Below are 22454 nucleotides of genomic sequence, written 5' to 3' on the forward strand. Positions count from 1 at the left end.
GGCGGAAAGAGCCGAAGGAGAGCGGCGGGAAGAGCCGAAGGAGAGCGGCGGGAAGAGCCGAAGGAGAGCGGCGGAAAGAGCCGAAGGAAGGCGGGAAGAGCCGAAGGAGAGCGGCGGGAAGAGCCGAAGGAGAGCGGCGGAAAGAGCCGAAGGAGGGAGGCGGGAAGAGCCGAAGGGAGGCGGGAAGAGCCGAAGGAGAGCGGCGGAAAGAGCCGAAGGAGAGCGGCGGGAAGAGCCGAAGGAGAGAGGCGGGAAGAGCCGAAGGAGGGCGGCGGAAAGAGCCGAAGGAGGGAGGCGGAAAGAGCCGAAGGAGAGCGGCGGGAAGAGCCGAAGGAGAGCGGCGGGAAGAGCCGAAGGAGAGAGGCGGGAAGAGCCGAAGGAGGGCGGCGGAAAGAGCCGAAGGAGGGAGGCGGGAAGAGCCGAAGGAGAGCGGCGGGAAGAGCCGAAGGAGAGCGGCGGGAAGAGCCGAAGGAGAGCGGCGGAAAGAGCCGAAGGGAGGCGGAAAGAGCCGAAGGGCGGCCCCGGAGCGGAAGCGCAGCGGACCCGCCGCGGGGTCCGGCCATGCCTTGAAGCGGCTCCGCCGACCCGTCCCGGCCTCTTCCTCCTCCTCCTCCTCCTCCTCGTCCTCCTCCTGCGGCGGGGGAGGCGCCCATGGGCCGGCCCGAGAGGGGTGAGGGGGACGGAGGCGCTGAACTGGGCTGAACTGGGCTGAACTGGGCTGAACTGCGCCGGGGAAAGCGGCAGCGCGCCGGAAAGAGCCGAAGGTGTCCGGAAATTGCCGAAGAGGGGGGGGAGGAAGCGGAGCGGACCGGAAGTGAGCGCAGGGGCGCCGGAAAGAGCCGAAGGTGTCCGGAAATTGCCGAAGCGCCGCCATGTTGCTGCCGCTGCTCCTCGGGCTCCTGGAGGGTGAGTTCGGGAGCCGCCAATGGCGGCGGAGCCAAAATGGCACCAAATGGCCCCAAAATGGTCCAAAATGGACCAAAATGGCCCAAAAATGGCCCAAAATGGTCCAAAAATGGCCCCAAAATGGACCCAAATTGACCAAAATGGCCCCAAAATGGTCCAAAATGGACCAAAATGGACTAAAATGGGCCCAAAATGGTCCAAAAATGGCCCAAAATGGTCCAAAAATGGACCAAAATGGACCAAAATGGTCCCAAAATGGCCCAAAATGGACCCAAATGGACCAAAATGGACTAAAATGGGCCCAAAATGGTCCAAAAATGGCCCAAAATGGACCCAAAATGGACCAAAATGGACCAAAATGGTCCCAAAATGGCCCCAAAATGGACCAAAATGGACCAAAATGGTCCCAAAATGGACCCAAAATGGACCAAAATGGACCAAAATGGACCAAAATGGTCCCAAAATGGACCAAAATGGACCAAAATGGCCCAAAATGGACCAAAATGGACCCAAAATGGCCCCAAATGGTCCAAAAATGGCCCAAAATGGACCCAAAATGGTCCCAAATTGACCAAAATGGCCCCAAAATGGACCAAAATGGTCCAAAATGGACCCAATATGGACCCAAAATGGCCCAAAATGGACCCAAAATGGTCCCAAAATGGCCCAAAATGGACCAAAATGGACCAAAATGGACCAAAATGGACCCAAAATGGACCCAAAATGGCACCAAAATGGCCCAAAATGTCCCCAAAATGGTCCAAAAATGGCCCAAAATGGGCCCGAAATGGCCCAAAATGGACCAAAATGTCACCAAAATGGCCGAAAATGGCCCCAAAATGGTCCAAAAATGACCCAAAATGGTCCAAAAATGGCCCAAAATGGACCGAAATGTCCCCAAAATGGTCCAAAATGGCCCCAAAATGGACCCAAAATGGCCCAAAATGGCCCCAAAATGGCCCAAAAATGTCCCCAAAAAGGCCCCAAAATTGCCCCAAATGTCCCCAAAATAGCCCGAAATGGCCCCAAATCTCCCAAAATGGCCCCAAATAGCCCCAAAATGGCCCAAAATGTCCCAAAAATGGCCCCAAATGTCCCCAAAATGTCACCAAAATGTCCCAAATGTCACCCAAATGGCCCCAAATGTCCCCAAAATGTCCTCAAAACGTCCCAAAATTTCACCAAAATGGCCCCAAAATGGCCAAAATGTCCCAAAATGTCACCAAAATGTCCCCAAAATGGCCCAAAATTTCCCCTGGAATCCCAAAATGTCCAATTTGCCCGATTTTGGGTGAATTTTGGGGTTCAGGGCTGGATTTTTTGGATGAATTTTGGGCAGATTTTGGCAGATTCGGCGCAAATCTCAGGAGAATTTTGGGAATTTTTGGGAATTCCGGAACCCCCCGATCCCCAATCCCAAATTTTTGGGATTTTTTTGGGGGGATTTTGGGACATTTTGGGTCCCTTTTAACTTGGATTTTTGTGAATTTTGGGGTAAATTTGCTGGGAATTTTGGGGAATTTGGGGATTTTTTGGGGAATTTTGGGGAAAATTTGGGGATTCCCTCCTGACCCCCTTTTCCCTCCCCCTCTGGAATTTTGGGGGTCCTGGGGGTGGATTTTGGGTCCATTTTAAGCATTTTTGGATGTTTTTTTAACCAAATTTGGGTCAAATTTTGATGGAATTTTGCAGGATTTTTTTTGAAATTCGGGGAAATTTGGGAATTTTTTCCTGATCCCCTTTTTCCCACCCCCTCTGGAATTTTGGGCATCCTGGGGGTGTATTGTGGATTGATTTTGGGTCCATTTGAACCATTTTTGGATTTTTTTTAATGTTTTTTGACCAAATTTCCATCAAATTTCGACAGAATTTTGCAGGAATTTTTTTGGAATTCCGTGAAAATTTGGGAATTCTTTCCTGACCCCTTTTTCCCCACCTCCTCTGGAATTTTGGACATCCTGTGGGTGGATTTTTGGGTCCAATTTGGGTCGATCTCACCCGTTTTGGGATGGCTTTTCAAGGTATTTTGACCAAATTTGGGTCAAATTTTGACAGAATTTCGTGGGAATTTTTTTGGAATTCCATGAAAATTCGGGAATTCTTTCCTGACCCCATTTTTCCCACCCCCTCTGGAATTTTGGGCGTCCTGTGGGTGGATTTTTGGTCCAATTTGGGTCGATTTCACTCATTTTGGGATGGCTTTTCAAGGTATTTTGACCAAATTTGGGTCAAATTTTGATGGAATTTTGCAGGATTTTTTTTGAAATTCAGGGAAAATTTGGGAATTCTTTCCTGACCCCATTTTTCCCACCCCCTCTGGAATTTTGGGCATCCTGTGGGTTTATTGTGGATTGATTTTGGGTCCATTTGAACCATTTTTGGATTTTTTTTAATGTTTTTTGACCAAATTTCCGTCAAATTTCGACAGAATTTCGTGGGAATTTTTTTGGAATTCCGTGAAAATTCGGGAATTCTTTCCTGACCCCTTTTTCCCTACCTCCTCTGGAATTTTGGGCATCCTGGGGGTGGATTTTTGGTCCAATTTGGGTCGATTTCACTCATTTTGGGATGGCTTTTCAAGGTATTTTGACCAAATTTGGGTCAAATTTTGATGGAATTTTGCAGGATTTTTTTTTAAATTTGGGGAAAATTCGGGAATTCCTTCCTGACCCATTTTTCCCACCCCCTCTGGAATTTTGGGCATCCTGCGGGTGGATTTTTGGGTCCAATTCGGGTCGATCTCACCCATTTCGCGGCGGCTTTTCGAGGCTTCTCGGCCGAATCTCGGCGGAATTTCGCGGGGTTTTTTTTGGGAATTTCGGTCAAATCCGGGAATTCCCTCCCGACCCCCTCCTTTTCCCTCTTCCCGCAGTTTCGGGGGCCCTGGGGGGGTGCGTGGAGGTGGCCTCGGGCACCGAGGCCGTGCTGGGGGCGCCGTTCCGGCTGCTCTGCATCGCCTGCAAGCGCCGCAGCGAGACCCCGGCCGAGGCCGAGAGCGAGTGGTTCTTCCGGCCCGAGGGGGCCCCCCACTTCGAGAAGGTCACTGGGAGGGACTGGGACGGACTGGGAGGGGATTGGGAGGGACTGGGATGGACGGGGATGGACTGGGAGGGGATTGGGAGGAACTGGGAGGGACTGGGATGGACTGGGAGTTACTGGGAGGGAACTGGGAGGGGATTGGGAGGGACTGGGAGGGGACTGGGATGGACTGGGAGGGGATTGGGAGGGACTGGGAGGGGATTGGGAGGGACTGGGAGGGGATTGGGAGGAACTGGGAGGGGATTGGGAGGGACTGGGAGGGACTGGGAGGGGATTGGGAGGAACTGGGATGGACTGGGAGGGACTGGGAGTTACTGGGAGGGAACTGGGAGGGGATTGGGAGGGACTGGGAGGGACTGGGATGGACTGGGAGGGGATTGGGAGGGACTGGGACGAAGTGAGAGGGGATTGGGATAAACTGGGATGAACTGGGAGTTACTGGGAGGATGCTGAAGTTCCCGATGCTGCCACCAGGGGGAGCTGGGGAAACACTGGGAGTTCATTGAGGGCAACTGGGATGGACTGGGATCAACTGGGAGGGACTGGGATAAACTGGGAGGGGACTGGGATCAACTGGGAGGGACTGGGATGGACTGGGAGGGACTGGGATAAACTGGGATGAACTGGGAGTTACCGGGAGGACACTGCAGTTCCCAAAGCCGCCACCAGGGGGAGCGGGAAGGACACTGGGAGTTCATTGAGGGCAACTGGGAGGGACTGGGATCAACTGGAGGGGACTGGGATCAACTGGGAGGGACTGGGACGAACTGGGAGGGGATTGGGAGGAACTGGGACAAACTGGGAGGGAATTGGAAGCCACTGAATCCTACTGGGGAGAGCCTTGGGATGTATTGGGAGGCACTGGGAGCTACTGGGAGGCACTGGGAGCTACTGGGGAGACCCAGGAGAGCCACTGGGCCATACTGGGAGTGACTGGGCTGAACTGGGAGCGACTGGGAGCCGCGATACGGCGCCGTTGCAATACCAAACTCGGCCATCAGATGGCGCCACTGAGCTAAGCCCCGTTTCCAAGCCCTTCCCGCCAAACCTCACTGGTTTCTACTGGTTTTTACTGGTTTCTACTGGTTTTTACTGGTTTCTACTGGTTTTTCCTGGTTTTTCCCGGCGCAGATCCTGCACTACAGCCCCGAGGAGGGCGAGTGGGTGGCTCCCGGGCCGTTTTGGGGGGTGCTGTCCTGGAACGGCTCGCGGGGCACGCGGGACCTGCAGGACCTGTCGGTGTGGCTGCAGGCGGTGCAGCGCGGCCACGCCGGGCACTACGTGTGCCGGCTGCGGCGCAACCTGACCTTCGAGGGCTACACCTACAGCCTGGCCAGGAACCAGACCCTGCGGCTGGCCGTGGTGGAGAAAGGTGCTGGGAGGGACTGGGATAAACTGGGAGGGACTGGGATAAACTGGGAGGGACTGGGAGGTGGTTGGGAGGGACTGGGAGGACGCTGCAGTTCCCAAAGACGCCACCAGGGGGAGTGGGGGAAACAGTGGGAGTTCATTGAGGGCAACTGGGAGGGACTGGGATAAACTGGGAGGGACTGGGAAGGACTGGGATAAACTGGGATGGACTGGGAGAAACTGGGATGGACTGGGATCAACTGGGAGGGAACTGGGAGTTACTGGGAGGACGCTGCAGTTCCCAAAGATGCCACCAGGGGGAGCTGGGGAAACACTGGGAGGCCATTGAGGGCAACTGGGATGGACTGGGATAAACTGGGAGGCCATTGAGGGCAACTGGGATGGACTGGGATAAACTGGGAGGGACTGGGAGGTGGTTGGGAGGGACTGGGAGTTACTGGGATGGAGTTAGAGGGAGTTGAGGCGGAGTAAAAGGGAGTTAGGAAGGATTAAGGGGGAACTGGGATGGACTGGGATGGGCTGAGAGTGGACTTGGGTGGACTGGGAGGAACTGGGAGGGGATTGGGACAGACTGGGACAAACTGGGAGGGACTGGGATGAACTGGGAGGGACTGGGAGTTACTGGGAGGACGCTGCAGTTCCCAAAGACGCCACCAGGGGGAGCTGGGGAAACACTGGGAGTTCATTGAGGGCAACTGGGATGGACTGGGATCAACTGGGAGGGACTGGGAGGTGGTTGGGAGGGACTGGGATAAACTGGGAGGGACTGGGATAAACTGGGACAAACTGGGATAAACTGGGACAAACTGGGATAAACTGGGAGGTGGTTGGGAGGGACTGGGAGAAACTGGGAGGGAACTGGGAAGTGACTGGGAGTTACTGGGAGGGGACTGGGAATTAATGGGATTGACTGGCAGGGAACTGGGAGGGACTGGGATAAACTGGGAGGAACTGGGATGAACTGGGAGGGAACTGGGAGTTACTGGGATGGAGTTGGAGGGGACTGAGGGTTTTTTGGGAGGGATTTGGAAACATTTGGGGGATTTTTGGCGGATTTTGGGGGGAATTTTTAGGGATTTTTTGGTGGATTTTTTTTGTGTGGAGTTTTGGGGAAATTTTGGGGTTTTTTCGGAGGGATTTGGGGAAATTTTCCCCACGTTTTTTCGGGATTTTTACCGGATTTTTGGGGATTTTTTTGGTGAAAATTTTTTCCCGGGATATTTTTTTTTGGCGGGGGGTTTTTCGGGATTTTTCCAGGGGATTCCTCGGGGGGATTTTTGGGGTGATTTGGGGCTTTTCCGGAGAAGGATTTAAGACAATTTGGCAGGAATTTTTACTGGATTTTTGGGGGAAATTTTTCCCAGGATATTTTTTTTTTTGGGATGGGGATTTTTTGGGATTTTTCCAGGGGATTTTTGGGGTGATTTGGGCATTTTCCGGGAGGGATTTGACGCGATTGGCGGGAATTTTTAAATTTTTACCCAATTTTTGGGGAATTTTTCAGGGGAATTTTTTCCTGGGATATTTTTTTTGTGCTATGGGGATTTTTTGGGATTTTTCCGGGGGATCCCTCTAGGGGATTTTTGGGCCAATTCGGGGCCTTTCCAGAGAAGGATTTAAGACAATTTTGGGGGAATTTTTACTGGATTTTTGGGGATTTTTCGGTGGATATTTTTTTGAGGGGGGGGGGATTTTTTGGGATTTTTTGGGATTTTCCGGGGGATCCCTCTAGGGGATTTTTGGGCCAATTCGGGGCCTTTCCAGAGAAGGATTTAAGATAATTTTGGGGGAATTTTTACCGGATTTTTGGTGATTTTTCGGTGGATATTTTTTTGAGGCGGGGGGGGGATTTTTCGGGATTTTTCCGGGGGGATTTTCGGGGTGATTTCCCGGGATTTTCGCGCAGCGCGGCGGGACCTGGCGTCCATCGTCTCCGAGATCCTGATGTACGTGCTGATCGTGGTGCTGACGCTCTGGCTCGCCGCCGAGATGCTCTACTGCTACCGCAAGGTGGCGGCCGCGGCCCCGCCCCCCGACAGCGCGTGAGTGGGCGGGGACGCCGAAAATCCCGGCGAAAACGGGGCGAAAAACGGGGAAATTTGGGTTAAAGTGGCGGAAAGGGGCGTGGCTTAATGGGCGTGGGCGTGGCTTAATGGGTGTGGGCGTGGCTTGGGGTTGGGAGTGATCCAAGGGGGCGTGGTTCAATTTTGGGAATGGAGGAAGTTAAAAATGGGGGTGAAGAAAGAGAAAATTTGGGGTAAAAATGGGGAAATTTGGGTTAAAATGGCGGGAAGGGGCGTGGCTTAATGGGTGTGGGCGTGGCTTAATGGGTGTGGTCAGAAGGGGGCGTGGCTGAATTTTGGGAATGGAGGAAGTTAAAAACGGGGGTGAAAAAAGGGAAAATTTGGGGTAAAAACGGGGAAATTTGGGTTAAAATGGCGGAAAGGGGCGTGGTTTAAAGGCTGTGGGCGTGGCTTGGGTTGGGTGTGGCCTGAAGGGGGCGTGGCTCAGTTTGGGGAATGGAGGAAGTTAAAAATGGGGGTGGAAAAGGGAAAGTTTGGGGTAAAAATGGGGAAATTTGGGTTAAAATGGCAGAAAGGGGCGTGGCTTAAAGGGTGTGGTCCGAAGGGGGCGTGGCTCAATTTTGGGAATGGAGGAAGTTAAAAATGGGGGTGAAAAAGAGAAAATTTGGGGTAAAAATGAAGAAATTTGGGTTAAAATGGCAGAAAGGGGCGTGGTTTAATGGTGTGGGCGTGGCTTGGGGTTGGGAGTGATCCAAGGGGGCGTGGTTCAATTTTGGGAATGGAGGAAGTTAAAAATGGGGGTGAAAAAAGGGAAAATTTGGGTTAAAATCGGGGAAATTTGGGTTAAAATGGCAGAAAGAGGCGTGGCTTAATGGGTGTGGGCGTGGCTTGGGGTTGGTGGGGTCCGAAGGGGCAGGGCTGAATTTTGGGGGTGGAGGTGTGAAAATTGGGGTAAAAAAATGGGAGAATTGGGGTAAAAAAATTGGGAGAATTGGGGTAAAACATGGGGAAATTGGGAGAAAAATGGGGGTTTAAAATGGCGGAAAGGGGCGTGGCTTAATGGGTGTGGGCGTGGCTTAATGGGTGTGGTCCGAAGGGGGCGTGGCTCAATTTTGGGAATGGAGGAAGTTAAAAATGGGGGTGAAAAAAGGGAAAATTTGGGGTAAAAATGGGGAAATTTGGGTTAAAATGGCGGAAAGGGGCGTGGCTTAATGGGTGTGGGCGTGGCTTGGGTTGGGTGTGGCCTGAAGGGGGCGTGGTTCAATTTTGGGAATGGAGGAAGTTAAAAATGGGGGCGAAAAAAGGGAAAATTTGGGGTAAAAACAGGGAAATTTGGGTTAAAGTGGCGGAAAGGGGCGTGGCTTAATGGGTGTGGGCGTGGCTTGGGGTTGGTGGGGTCCGAAGGGGCAGGGCTGAATTTTGGGGGTGGAGGTGTGAAAATTGGGGTAAAAAAATGGGAGAATTGGGGTAAAAAAATTGGGAGAATTGGGGTAAAACATGGGGAAATTGGGAGAAAAATGGGGGTTTAAAATGGCGGAAAGGGGCGTGGCTTAAAGGCTGTGGGCGTGGCTTGGGTTGGGTGTGGCCTGAGGTGGCGTGGCTGAATTTTGGGAATGGAGGAAGTTAAAAATGGGGGTGAAAAAGGGAAAATTTGGGGTAAAAACAGGGAAATTTGGGTTAAAATGGCGGAAAGGGGCGTGTCTTAATGGGTGTGGCCTGAAGGGGGCGTGGCTGAATTTTGGGAATGGAGGAAGTTAAAAATGGGGGTGAAAAAGGGAAAATTTGGGGTAAAAACAGGGAAATTTGGGTTAAAATGGCAGAAAGGGGCGTGGCTTAATGGGTGTGGGCGTGGCTTGGGGTTGGTGGGGTCCGAAGGGGCAGGGCTGAATTTTGGGGGTGGAGGTGTGAAAATTGGGGTAAAAAAAATGGGAGAATTGGGGTAAAAAAATTGGGAGAATTGGGGTAAAACATGGGGAAATTGGGAGAAAAATGGGGGTTTAAAATGGCGGAAAGGGGCGTGGCTTGGGTTGGGTGTGGCCTGAAGGGGCGTGGCTCAATTTGGGGAATGGAGGAAGTTAAAAATGGGGGTGAAAAAGAGAAAATTTGGGGTAAAAAATGGGAACATTTGGGTTAAAATGGCGGAAAGGGGCGTGGCTTAAAGGCTGTGGGCGTGGCTTAATGAGTGTGGGCGTGGTTTAATGGGTGTGGTCCGAAGGGGGCGTGGCTGAATTTTGGGAATGGAGGAAGTTAAAAACGGGGGTGAAAAAAGGGAAAATTTGGGGTAAAAAATGGGAACATTTGGGTTAAAATGGCGGAAAGGGGCGTGGCTTTAAGGCTGTGGGCGTGGCTTGGGTTGGGTGTGGCCTGAAGGGGGCGTGGCTCAGTTTGGGGAATGGAGGAAGTTAAAAATGGGGGTGAAAAAGGGAAAAATTGGGGTAAAAATGGGGAAATTTGGGTTAAAATGGCGGAAATGGGCGTGGCTTAATGGGTGTGGTCCAAAGGGGGCGTGGCTGAATTTTGGGAATGGAGGAAGTTAAAAATGGGGGTGAAAAAGGGAAAATTTGGGGTAAAAAATGGGAACATTTGGGTTAAAATGGGGGAAAGGGGCGTGGCTTAAAGGGTGTGGGCGTGGCTTGGGGTTGGGAGTGATCCAAAGGGGGCGTGGCTCAATTTGGGGGTGTGAAATTCTGGATAAAAAAGGGGAAATTGGGGTAAAAAATGGGAGAATTGGGGTAAAAAATGGGGAAATTGGGAGGAAAATTGGGGTAAAAAATGGGAAAATTTGGGTTAAAATGGTGGAAAGGGGCGTGGCTTAAAGGGAGTGGGCGTGGCTTGGGGTTGGGTGTGGCCTGAGGTGGCGTGGTTGAATTTTGGGAATGGAGAAAGTAAAAAATGGGGTGAAAAAGGCAAAATTTGGGTTAAAAATGGGTAAATTGGGAGGAGAATGAGGGAGAAATTGGGGTAAAAAATGGGAGAATTGGGGTAAAAAATGGGAAAATTGGGGTAAAAAATGGGGGTTTAAAATGGCGGAAAGGGGCGTGGCTTGGTTTGGGTGTGGCCTGAAGGGGCGTGGCTGAATTTTGGTGGTGGGAAGGTGAAAATTGGGGTAAAGAGGTGGAAATTGGGGTAAAAAATGGAAAAATTGGGAGGAAAATGTGAAAATTGGGGTGAAAATGGGGTTTAAAATGCGGAAGGGGCGTGGCTTAAAGGCTGTGGGCGTGGCTTGGGTGGGGTGTGGCCAAAAGGGGGCGTGGCTGAATTTTGGGGGTGAAGGTGTGAAAATTGGGTTAAAAAGGGGTAAATTGGGGTAAAAAATGGGAGAATTTGGGTAAAAAATGGGAAAATTGGTAGAAAAATGGGGGTTTAAAATGGCGGAAAGGGGCGTGGCTTTGTTTGGGTGTGGCCTGAGGGGGCGTGGCTGAATTTTGGGGTGGGAAGGTGAAAATTGGGGTGAAAAAAGCAAAAATTTGGGTAAAAAAGTGGGAAAATGGGGGTTTAAAATGGCGGAAAGGGGCGTGGCTTGGTTTGGGTGTGGCCTGAGGGGGCGTGGCTGAATTTTGGGGTGGGAAGGTGAAAATTGGGGTGAAAAAAGCAAAAATTTGGGTAAAAGAGTGGGAAAATCGGGGTTTAAAATGGCGGAAAGGGGCGTGGCTTGGTTTGGGTGTGGCCTGAGGGGGCGTGGCTGAATTTTGGGGTGGGAAGGTGAAAATTGGGGTGAAAAAAGCAAAAATTTGGGTAAAAAAGTGGGAAAATCGGGGTTTAAAATGGCGGAAAGGGGCGTGGCTTGGTTTGGGTGTGGCCTGAAGGGGCGTGGCTGAATTTTGGGGTGGGAAGGTGAAAATTGGGGTGAAAAAAGCAAAAATTTGGGTAAAAAAGTGGGAAAATCGGGGTTTAAAATGGCGGAAAGGGGCGTGGCTTGGTTTGGGTGTGGCCTGAAGGGGCGTGGCTGAATTTTGGGGTGGGAAGGTGAAAATTGGGATGAAAAAAGCAAAAATTTGGGTAAAAAAAGGGGGAAAATCGGGGTTTAAAATGGCGGAAAGGGGCGTGGCTTGGTTTGGGTGTGGCCTGAAGGGGCGTGGCTGAATTTTGGGGTGGGAAGGTGAAAATTGGGATGAAAAAAGCAAAAATTTGGGTAAAAAAAGGGGGAAAATCGGGGTTTAAAATGGCGGAAAGGGGCGTGGCTTGGTTTGGGTGTGGCCTGAAGGGGCGTGGCTGAATTTTGGGAGTGGGAAGGTGAAAATTGGGGTAAAAAAGACAAAAATTTGGGTAAAAAAGGGGGAAAATCGGGGTTTAAAATGGCGGAAAGGGGCGTGGCTTGGTTTGGGTGTGGCCTGAGGGGGCGTGGCTGAATTTTGGGATGGGAAGGTGAAAATTGGGATGAAAAAAGCAAAAATTTGGGTAAAAAAAGGGGGAAATCGGGGTTTAAAATGGCGGAAAGGGGCGTGGCTTTGTTTGGGTGTGGCCTGAGGGGGCGTGGCTGAATTTTGGGGTGGGAAGGTGAAAATTGGGGTGAAAAAAGCAAAAATTTGGGTAAAAAAAGGGGAAATTGGGGTTTAAAATGGCGGAAAGGGGCGTGGCCTGGGTGGGCGTGGCTTGGGGCTGTGGGCGTGGCCTGGGTGGGCGTGGCCAGGGCTGGCCCCGCCCCCAGCCCGGCCTGGCCCCTCCCCCAGCTCGGAGTACCTGGCCATCACCTCGGAGAGCAAAGAGAACGGCGGGCAGGCGGCCGAGTGACCCCTGGGTGACCTCTGACCTCTGGGTGACCCCTGAGTGACCCCTGAGTGACCCCTGCGTGACCCCTGACCTCTGGGTGACCCCTGAGTGACCCCTGAGTGACCCCTGACCTCTGGGTGACCCCTGGGTGACCCCTGAGTGACCCCTGGGTGACCCCTGAGTGACCCCTGTGTGACCCCTGACCTCTGGGTGACCCCTTAGTGAACCTGAGTGACCCCTGAGTGACCCCTGAATGACCCTGAAGTGAACTCTGACCCTTGAGTGACTCCTGACCCCTGAGTGACCTCTGACCCCTGAGTGACCCCTGAGTACCAATGAGTGACCTCTGACCTCTGAGTGACCCCTGAGTGACCCTGAGTGACCTCTGACCTCTGAGTGACCCCTGGGTGACCCTGAGTGACCTCTGACCTCTGAGTGACCCCTGAGTGACCCTGAGTGACCTCTGACCCCTGAGTGACCCCTGGGTGACCCTGAGTGACCAATGAGTGACCCTGAGTGACCTCTGACCCCTGAGTGACCCCTTGGTGACCCTGAGTGACCAATGAGTGACCCTGAGTGACCTATGACCCCTGAGTGACCCCTGACTGACCCTGAGTGACCCTGAGTGACCAATGAGTGAACCTAAGTGACCCCTGACCCCTGAATCAACCTGAGTGACCTCTGACCCCTGAGTGACCCCTGAGTGACCCCTGAATGACCCTGAAGTGAACTCTGACCCTTGAGTGACCCCTGACCCCTGGGTGACCTCTGACCCCTGAGTGACCCCTGAGTACCACTGAGTGACCTCTGACCTCTGAGTGACCCCTGAGTGACCAATGAGTGACCGTGAGTGACCTCTGACCCCTGAGTGACCCCTGAGTGACCCCTGGGTGACCAATGAGTGACCCCTGAGTGACCCCTGACTGATCCCTGAGTGACCCCTGACTGACCCTGAGTGACCCTGAGTGACCTCTGACCCCTGAGTGACCCCGGCCCCCCCCTGCAATAACCCCCCGGGGGGGACTCCCCCAACCCCTCCCCCACCCCAAAATTTGGAGGAAAATTCCCAAAAATTGGGGGGGAAATTCCCAAAATTTTGGAGGGAAAATCCCCAAAAAATTTGGGGGAAAATTATTGAAATTTGAGGGAAAAAAACTCAAAAAATTTGAGGGAAAAAACCCAAAAAATTTGAGGGAAAAATCTGTAAAATTTGATGGAAAAATCCTCAAAATTTGAGGGAAAAATCCCAAAAATTTGAGGAGAAAAAAAAAAATCTCAACAATTTGGGGGAAAATTCAAAGATTTTAGGGAAAATCTTACCCAAAAAAAATTGGGAAATAAAAACCAAAAAAATTTGAGAAAAAAAAAATCCAAAAGATTTGAGAAAGAGAATATCTAAAATTTCCTGAAACGTTCCGAAATATTTGGGGGGAAATTCCAAAAAATTGAGGAGAAAAATCCCAAAAATTTTAGGAAAAAAAAGATTCCCAAAATATTGATGTAAAAAAATCCCAAATTTCAGGTGGAAAACGCCAAAATTTGGGAGAAAATGGCCGAAAATTTTGAGGGAAAAAAATCCCAAAAAATTTCACAGAAAATTCCCCAAAATTTGGGGAGGAAAAACCCATAGTTTGGGACAAAAAAAACCCCAAATTTTTGGGAAAAATCCCCAAAATTTGGGATAAAATTCCCCAAATTTGGGTCCCTTCCCCCCCCCAATGTGTGATGGTGTGTGCATGCAAATGAGCGGTATGCAAATGTGATATTTAAATGAGCAATACGTCAATGAGATAGGACAAGCAACTCGACAGCACTTTATGCAAATGAGGGGGCGTGGCAATACATACGTTGGTTGTATGCAAATGAGGGACGTGTAAATATATGTAAATGAGGTGTTATTCAAATGGAACGTTGCCGTGTTAATATGCAAATGAGGTGGCGACGAGCGAGAATTGTAACCGCGGGTAAATTAATATGTAAATGAGCTGTAAATAAGCAAGCCTTATGCAAATGAGCACCCACACAGCCGCACAAATGCACATCTCACTGACTTGTGAAATGCAAATGAACATGCAAATGAGGCGGGGCATGCGAATGAGCACCGAGCACCGTATGCAAATGAGCACCGCCGTGTCAACACATCGCTGTATGCAAACGAGCGCCCGTATGCAAATGAGTGCCATAATTAACGGATTAATTGTGCCAAGCCCCGATATGTAAATGAACATGCAAATGAACATGCAAATCAGCTGGACTGCCTTGACTTCTTGCTGTCGGAGGGTCGCCAATATGCAAATAAATTTATGCTAATGAGGGGTATGCAAATGAAGAATGGAGGGGAGGTGGGCTATGCAAATTAGTTGTATGTAAATGAGGTGGGTGACGTCATCGGGACCGGTCGATGACGTCATTGGGGTGGTCCGGGGCCGATTTTGGGGAGAAATTCCCAAATTTTGGGGCTCAAATTCCCAAATATTGGGCTCAAATTCCCAAATTTTGGGGCTCAAATTCCCAAATTTTGGGGCTCAATTCCCAAATTTTGGGGTCAAATTCCCTAATTTGGGGTCAAGTTCCCAAATTTTGGGGCCCAATTCCCGAATTTTGGGGTAAAATTCTCAATTTTTGGGGTCACATTCCTGAATTTTGGGGTCCAGGTCCCAAATTTTGGGTCCCATTCCCAAATCTTTGGGTCCAGAATGTGAATTTTGGGGTTAAATCCCCAAATGTTCAGGTCCCATTCCCAAATTTTCATGTCAAATTCCCAAATTTTTGGGTCAAATTCCCAAATTTTGGGCCCCAGAACCTGAATTTCATATCCCATTCCCAAATTCTGGGGTCAAATTCCTGAATTTTGGGGTCAAATTCCCAAATTTTGGGACTCAATTCCCAAATTTTGGGGTCAAATTCCCAAATTTTGGGGTCAAATTCCCAAATTTTGGGGCTCAATTCCCAAATTTTGGGCCTCAATTCCCAAATTTCGTGTCGCAATCCCGAATTTTGGGGCTCCATTCCCAAATTTTGGGGCTCTGAATCCCGAATTTGGGCTTTTCATCCCAAATTTTTGGGTTTTCATCCCAAATTTTGGGCTTTTCATCCCAAATTTCGGGTTTTCATCCCAAATTTTTGGGGTTTTCATCCCAAATTTCGGGTTTTCATCCCAAATTTTTGGGGTTTTCAGCCCAAATTTCACTGTTTTCATCCCAAATTTTGTGGTTTTCATCCCAAATTTTTGGGGTTTCATCCAAAATTTCGGGGGTTACATCCCAAATTTTGGGGGATTTCATCCCAAATTTTGGTGTTTCCATCCCAAATTTCGGGGGTTTCATCCCAAATTTCCTGATTTTCATCCCAAATTTCGGGATTTTCATCCCAAATTTCGCAGTTTTCATCCCAAATTTTTGGGGGGTTTCATCCCAAATTTTCGGGTTTTTTCATCCCAAATTTCGGGTCCCGTTCCCGAAGCCCCGCCCCCATTCCCGATGACGTCATCCAGCCCCCGAGCCGGTTTTTGGGGCGTTTTGAGCTTATTTTGGGGCTCGATGACGTCATCCAACCCCGAGCCGGTTTTTGGGGTGTTTTGAGCTTATTTTGGGGCTCGATGACGTCATCAAACCCGCGAGCCGGTTTTTGGGGTGTTTTGAGCTTATTTTGGGGCTCTATGACGTCATCAAACCTCCGAGCCGGTTTTTGGGGTGTTTTGAGCTTATTTTGGGGCTCTATGACGTCATCCAGCCCCCGAGCCGGTTTTTGGGGTGTTTTGAGCTTATTTTGGGGCTCGATGACGTCATCCATCCCCCGAGCCGGTTTTTGGGGTGCCCGGGCGGGTTTTGGGCTTTAATTTGGGGCCGGGCCCCAATTTGGGGCTCCAATTAAAGGCTTCGGGTTTTTAATTAATGTTTTCGGGGCGCCGGTGACGTCACGGGGGGGGGGAGGGAAGCGCCGGGGGCGATGACGTCACCGCGCCCCAAAAACGCGGCCCCGCCCCCCCAAAAACCCCAGAGCGGCCGCGGCCGAATTTGGGGAGAAACTCCCGGATCAGGCGAGGGAAAATCGGGAATTTGGGGGAAATTTGGGAATTTTGGGGGGAATTGGGAATTTTGGGGGGGGTATGGGGGATTCTTGGGGGAAATTTGGGGGAAATTTGGGGGAATTTTGGGAATTTCGGGGGGATTTGGGGGGAAATTTGGGGGAATTTTGGGAATTTTGGGGGGATTTGGGGGAATTCTTGAGGGATTTTGGGGGAATTTTGGGAATTTTGGGGGGAATTGGGAATTTTTGGGGGGGGTATGGGGGATTCTTGGGGGAAATTTGGGGGAATTTTGGGGAAATTTTGGGAATTTCGGGGGGATTTGGGGGGAAATTTGGGGGAATTTTGGGAATTTCGGGGGGATTTGGGAATTTTGGGGGGGGGTTGGGGGGATTCTTGGGGGAAATTTGGGGGAATTTTGGGGAAATTTTGGGAATTTCGGGGGGATTTGGGGGAATTCTTGAGGGATTTTGGGGGAATTTTAGGATTTTGGGGGGATTTAGGGGAATTTTGGAGGAATTCTGGTAGAATTTTGGGGGGAATTTGTGAGAATTTGGAGAAAAATTGGGGGGATTTTGGGGGATTTTGGGGGATTTTGGGGGAATTTGGGGGAATTTGGGGAATTTGGAGGGATTGGGGGGAATTTTGGGGGGATTTGGGGGAATTGGGGGAAATTTGGCGGGAATTTGGGGAATTTGGGGGATTTTGGGGAAATTTTGGGGGATTCGGGGGGAATTTGGGAGAATTTCGGGGGAATTTGGGGAAATTTGGGGGGATTTGGAAAATTTGGGGGAAATTGGGGGAATTTTGGGGAGATTTGGGGGAATTTTGGAGAACTTCGGGGAAATTGGGGGAATTTTGGGGGAATTTGGGGGAATTTGTGGGGATTTGGGGAAATTTTGGGAGGATTTTTGGGGGATTTGGGGAATTCTTGGGAAATTTGGGGGGATTTTGGGGGAATTGGGAAATTTGGAGAAATTTTGGGGGAATTTTGGGAAATTTGGGGGGATTGGGGGGAATTTTGGGAGAATTTGGAGAGAATTTGGGGGGATTTGGAAAATTTGGGGGAATTTTGAGGGAATTTTGGGGGGATTCGGTGAATTCTTGGGGGATTTGGGGGAATTTTGGGGGATTTGGGGGAATTTTGGTAGAATTTTGGGGGGATTGGGGGGGATTTGTGAGAATTTGGAGAAAATCTGGGAGAATTTGGGGCATTTGCAAAATTTGGGGGAAATTGGGGGAATTTTGGGGGGATTTGGGAGAATGTTGGGGAGATTTGGGGGGATTTGGGGGAATTTTGGAAAAATTGGGGGGATTTGGGGGAATTTTGGGGAAAATTTGGGGAATTTGGGGGGAATTTGGGGGGGATTTGGGAATTTTGGGGGGATTTAGGGGGAATTTTGGGGGGATTTAGGGGGAATTTTGGGGGGGATTTGGGAATTTGGCTGAATTTTGGGGAGATTTGGGGGATTTTGGAAGAATTTGTGGGATTTGGGGGGAATTTGGGGGAATTTTGGGGGGAATTTGGGCTTTTTGGGGGGAAATTTGGGGGATTCTTTGAAATATTTCGCTATTTTGGGCAATTCTGGCTCCATCGGGGCCAATTTTTGGGTTGATTTTGAGCCATTTTGCGACATTTCGCTCATTTCGGGCCGGTTTTTTTGGGACAATTTCGGGACCTTTGGCTCCTTTTGGGGTGCCCTGGGTTGATTTTGGGGTTTTTTTGCCCGATTTCGCCGTTTTTCGCCCCATTCCCGCAGGGCCATGGGGCTCCTGTGCCGCTGCTGCCGCCGCCGCTCCCGCCGCCGCTCCCGGGGCCGCGCCCGCCCCCGGCGCCGCCCGCCGGGCCCCGCCCAGGTGCGTAAAATTCCCATTTTCCACCCCAAAATTACCCCAAAATCCCCACTTTCTTACCCCCAAAAATTCCCATTTCTTACCCCCAAAAAATCCCATTTTTTATACCAAAATTCCCATTTTTCACCCCAAAAAATCCCATTTTTTTATCCCAAAATTCCCATTTTCTATCCCAAAATTTCAATTTTTTATCCCCAAAAATTCCCTTTTTTTATCACAAAATTCCCTTTTTTTTTTACCCCCCAAAAATTCCCATTTTTTATCCCAAAATTCCCATTTTTCCCACCCCCAAAATTCCTATTTTCCACCCCAAAATTCCCATTATTTAACCCTAAAAATTCCCATTTCTTACCCCCAAAAATTCCCATTTTCTATCCCAAAATTCCCATTATTTCACCCCAAAATTCCCATTTTTTCCCCCCAAAATTCCCATTCTTTAACCCCAAAATTCCCATTCTTTAACCCACAAAATTCCCATTATTTATCCCCAAAATTCCCATTCTTTATCCCACAAAATCCCCATTATTTCCCCCCAAAATTCCCTTTTTTTCCCCTCAAAATCCCCATTTCCCCCCCCAAAATTCCCATTATTTCCCCCCAAAATTCCCATTATTTCACCCCAAAATTCCCATTCTTTATCCCACAAAATTCCCATTATTTATCCCCAAAATTCCCATTCTTTATCCCCAAAATTCCCATTATTTCACCCCAAAATTCCCATTATTCCCCCAAAATTCCCATTATTTCACCCCAAAATTCCCATTATTTCCCCCCCAAATTCCCATTATTTCACCCCAAAATTCCCCTTTTTTCCCCCAAAAATTCCCATTATTCCCCCCAAAATCCCCATTATTTCCCCCCCAAATTCCCATTATTTCTCCCCAAAATTCCCATTCTTTAACCCCCAAAATTCCCTTTTTTTCACCCCAAAATCCCCATTATTTCCCCCCCAAATTCCCATTATTTCCCCCCCAAATTCCCATTATTTCACCCCAAAATTCCCATTATTTCCCCCCAAAATCCCCATTTTTCCCCCCAAAATCCCCATTTTTTCCCCCCAAAATCCCCATTTTTCCCCCCAAAATCCCCTTTTTTCACCCCAAAATCCCCATTTTCCCCCCAAAATTCCCATTATTTCTCCCTCATTTTCCCTCCCCCCCCCAGCCGCCCTGCCCGCCGATGACGTCACCGATGCCGCCGCCGATGACGTCACTGCTGACGTCAGCGCTGCCCGCTTACGTCATCTGGCCGCCGCCCGCCATCGTCAGCCTGGGGGGGCCGCGGGTGGCGCTGCTGGGGGGCGCCTTTTGACCAAAACCGCCGGATTTCAGCCCAAAACCGCAATGGAGACGGAAACCGGGAATGTGCGCCGGAAACCGGGAATTTGGACCCAAAAAATGGGAATTTGGACCGAAAAAATGGGAATTTGGACCCGAAAAACGGGAATTTGGATCCAAAAAACGGGAATTTGGATCCAAAAAACGGGAATTTGGATCCAAAAAATGGGAATTTGTACCAAAAAAACGGGAATTTGGACCCAAAAAACGGGAATTTGGACCCAAAAAACGGGAATTTGGATCCAAAAAAACCGGGAATTTGGACCGAAAAACGGGAATTTGTACCCAAAAATCGGGAATTTGTAGCGAAAATCGGAATTTTGTACTCCAAATCGGGAATTTGTACCCAAAAAACCGGGAATTTGTAGCGAAAATCGGCATTTGTACCCAAAAATCGGGAATTTGTACCCAAAAATTGGAAATTTGTACCCAAAAAACCGGGAATTTGTACCAAAAAAACGGGAACTTGTACACAAAAAAACGGGAATTTGTAGCGAAAAGCGGAATTTTGTACCCAAAATCGGGAATTTGTACCCAAAAAACCGGGAATTTGTACCCAAAAAAATGGGAATTTGTACCGAAAACCGGGAATTTGTACCCAAAAAAACGGGAATTTGTAGCGAAAAGCGGAATTTTGTACCCAAAAAAACGGGAATTTGTACCCAAAAAAACCGGGAATTTGTAGTGAAAATCGGAATTTTGTACCCAAAATCGGGAATTTGTAGCGAAAATCGGCATTTGCACCCAAAAATCGGGAATTTGGACCCAAAAAAACCGGGAATTTGTACCCAAAAATCGAGAATTTGTAGCGAAAATCGGCATTTGTACCCAAAAATCGGGAATTTGTACCCAAAAATTGGAAATTTGTACCCAAAACCGGGAATTTGTACCCAAAAAAACGGGAACTTGTACACAAAAAAACGGGAATTTGTAGCGAAAACTGGGAATTTGTACCCAAAAAAACGGGAATTTGTACCGAAAATCGGGAATTTGTACCCAAAAAAACGGGAATTTGTACCGAAAATCGGGAATTTGTACCCAAAAAAATGGGAATTTGTAGCGAAAAGCGGAATTTTGTACCCAAAATCGGGAATTTGTACCCAAAATCGGGAATTTGTAGCAAAAATCGGGAATTTGCACCCAAAAAACGGGAATTTGTACCCAAAAAACCGGGAATTTGTAGCGAAAATCGGAATTTTGTACCCAAAATCGGGAATTTGTACCCAAAAATCGGGAATTTGTACCCAAAAAAAAGGGGAATTTGTAGCGAAAATCGGAATTTTGTACCCAAAAAAACGGGAATTTGGACACAAAAAACGGGAATTTGTATCCAAAAAACCGGGAATTTGTACCGAAAATTGGGAATTTGTAGCGAAAATCGGAATTTGTACCCAAAAAACGGGAATTTGTAGCGAAAATCGGAATTTTGTACCCAAAATCGGAATTTTCTACCCAAAAATGGGGAATTTGTACCAAAAATGGGGAATATGTACCCAAAAATCGGGAATTTGTAGCGAAAATCGGAATTTTGTACCCAAAATCGGAATTTTCTACCCAAAAATGGGGAATTTGTACCAAAAATGGGGAATATGTACCCAAAAATCGTGAATTTGTACCGAAAATCGGAATTTTGTACCCAAAAATGGGGAATTTGTACCAAAATTCGGGAATTTGTACCAAAAATCGGGAATTTATAACCCGAAAATCGGTATTTTAGAACCCAAAAATCCGGAATTTGTACAGAAAATCGGGAATTTGTACCAATAATCGGATTTTTGACCAAAAATTGGGATTTTTTAACCCCAAAATTCGCATTATTTACCCCAAAATTCGGATTTCCCCCCCACCCCCCTCGCGCCTTTCGGACCCAAAATAAAAATTTTTAACCCCAAATTCGTGTCCTGGTTCGGAGAAAACAAAATTTGGGAATTTTTTTTTTGACCCCGAATTTGGAATTTTTAACCCCAAAATTTGGGAAAATCCGGGGCCCGCGGGGGAGGGGGCGGGGCCAATTTGGCGCCTTTTTGGGGCCCTTTTGGCGCCTTTTTGGGGAGGGGGCGGGGCCAATTTGGCGCCTTTTTGGGGAGGGGCGGGGCCAATTTGGCGCCTTTTGGGGAGGGGGCGGGGCCAATTTGGCGCCTTTTCTGGGGCCCTTTTGGCGCCTTTTTGGGGAGGGGCGGGGCCAATTTGGCGCCTTTTCTGGGGCCAATTTGGCGCCTTTTCTGGGGCCCTTTTGGCGCCTTTTTTTGAGGGGGCGTGGCCAATTTTGCGCCTTTTCTGGGGCCCTTTTGGCGCCTTTTTGGGGAGAGGGCGGGGCCAATTTGGCGCCTTTTTGGGGGCCTTTTGGCGCCTTTTTGGGGCCCTTTTGGCGCCTTTTTAGGGAGGGGGCGTGGCCAGGTCGGGTGGGTGTGGCCTGGCCTGGCCCCGCCCCTTTTGTTCCCTCCCCCTGCCCTTAAAAGGGAGGCGGTGAAGGGTTACTGGTTTATACTGGTTTATACTGGTTTGGACTGGTTTGGACTGGTTTATACTGGTTTGGACTGGTTTATACTGGTTTTTACTGGTTTGGACTGGTTTATATTGGTTTATACTGGTTTGGACTGGTTTATACTGGTTTATACTGGTTTGGACTGGTTTATATTGGTTTATACTGGTTTGGACTGGTTTGGACTGGTTTATACTGGTTTGGACTGGTTTGGACTGGTTTATATTGGTTTATACTGGTTTATATTGGTTTATACTGGTTTATACTGGTTTGGACTGGTTTATATTGGTTTATACTGGTTTATATTGGTTTATACTGGTTTGGACTGGTTTATACTGGTTTGGACTGGTTTATATTGGTTTATACTGGTTTGGACTGGTTTGGACTGGTTTATACTGGTTTATATTGGCTTGTACTGGTCTGTACTGGTTTATACTGGTTTGTAATGGTTTGGGGAACTGGGAGCGAACTGGGAGCTTTCTTCCCTCACATTTCCCGCCATTTTTCCCCTCAAAATTCCCTCAATTTTCCCCTCACATTCTCCACCTTTTTCCCCTCAGAATTCCCACATTTTTCCCCTCAAAATTCCCATTTTTCCCCTCACATTTCCCACTTTTTTCCCTCAAAATTCCCATTTTTCCCCTCAAAATTCCCTCCATTTCCCCTCACATTTCCCGCCTTTTTCCCCTCAAGATTCCCATTTT

General features: G+C 49.1%; 1 protein-coding gene and 1 long non-coding RNA gene across 12 annotated transcripts; both read left to right on the plus strand.

Moving 5' to 3' along the window:
- Positions 1-765: 765 nt before the first annotated feature.
- On the plus strand, positions 766-14304 carry SCN1B (sodium voltage-gated channel beta subunit 1). 11 transcript variants are annotated; one of them, XR_014950750.1, is made up of 7 exons: positions 766-906; positions 3779-3945; positions 5077-5317; positions 7223-7358; positions 12011-12141; positions 12255-12277; positions 12693-14304. XR_014950750.1 is itself a non-coding variant. In XM_085564547.1 (6 exons), exons 1-5 carry the CDS (start codon positions 873-875, stop codon positions 12069-12071), a joined length of 639 nt encoding a protein of 212 aa, XP_085420673.1. In that variant the 5' UTR covers positions 766-872; the 3' UTR covers positions 12072-12118; positions 12221-14304. The 11 variants fall into 11 exon arrangements, 6 of the variants coding, with proteins under 6 accessions (XP_085420673.1, XP_085420676.1, XP_085420675.1 ...); XR_014950751.1 differs by having other exon boundaries at positions 12011-12118; positions 12221-12277; XR_014950752.1 differs by having other exon boundaries at positions 12011-12090; positions 12193-12277.
- Positions 14305-17485: 3181 nt separating this feature from the next.
- On the plus strand, positions 17486-21161 carry LOC146764566 (uncharacterized). The gene is made up of 2 exons (XR_014950737.1): positions 17486-17934; positions 19096-21161. It is a non-coding gene; the product is annotated as an uncharacterized LOC146764566 (long non-coding RNA).
- The last annotated feature ends 1293 nt before the right edge of the window (positions 21162-22454 follow it).

The sequence above is a fragment of the Lonchura striata genome, chromosome 33, assembly GCF_050655825.1.
Source record: "Lonchura striata isolate lonStrDom1 chromosome 33, ASM5065582v1, whole genome shotgun sequence".
Taxonomy (NCBI): Eukaryota; Metazoa; Chordata; class Aves; order Passeriformes; family Estrildidae; genus Lonchura; species Lonchura striata.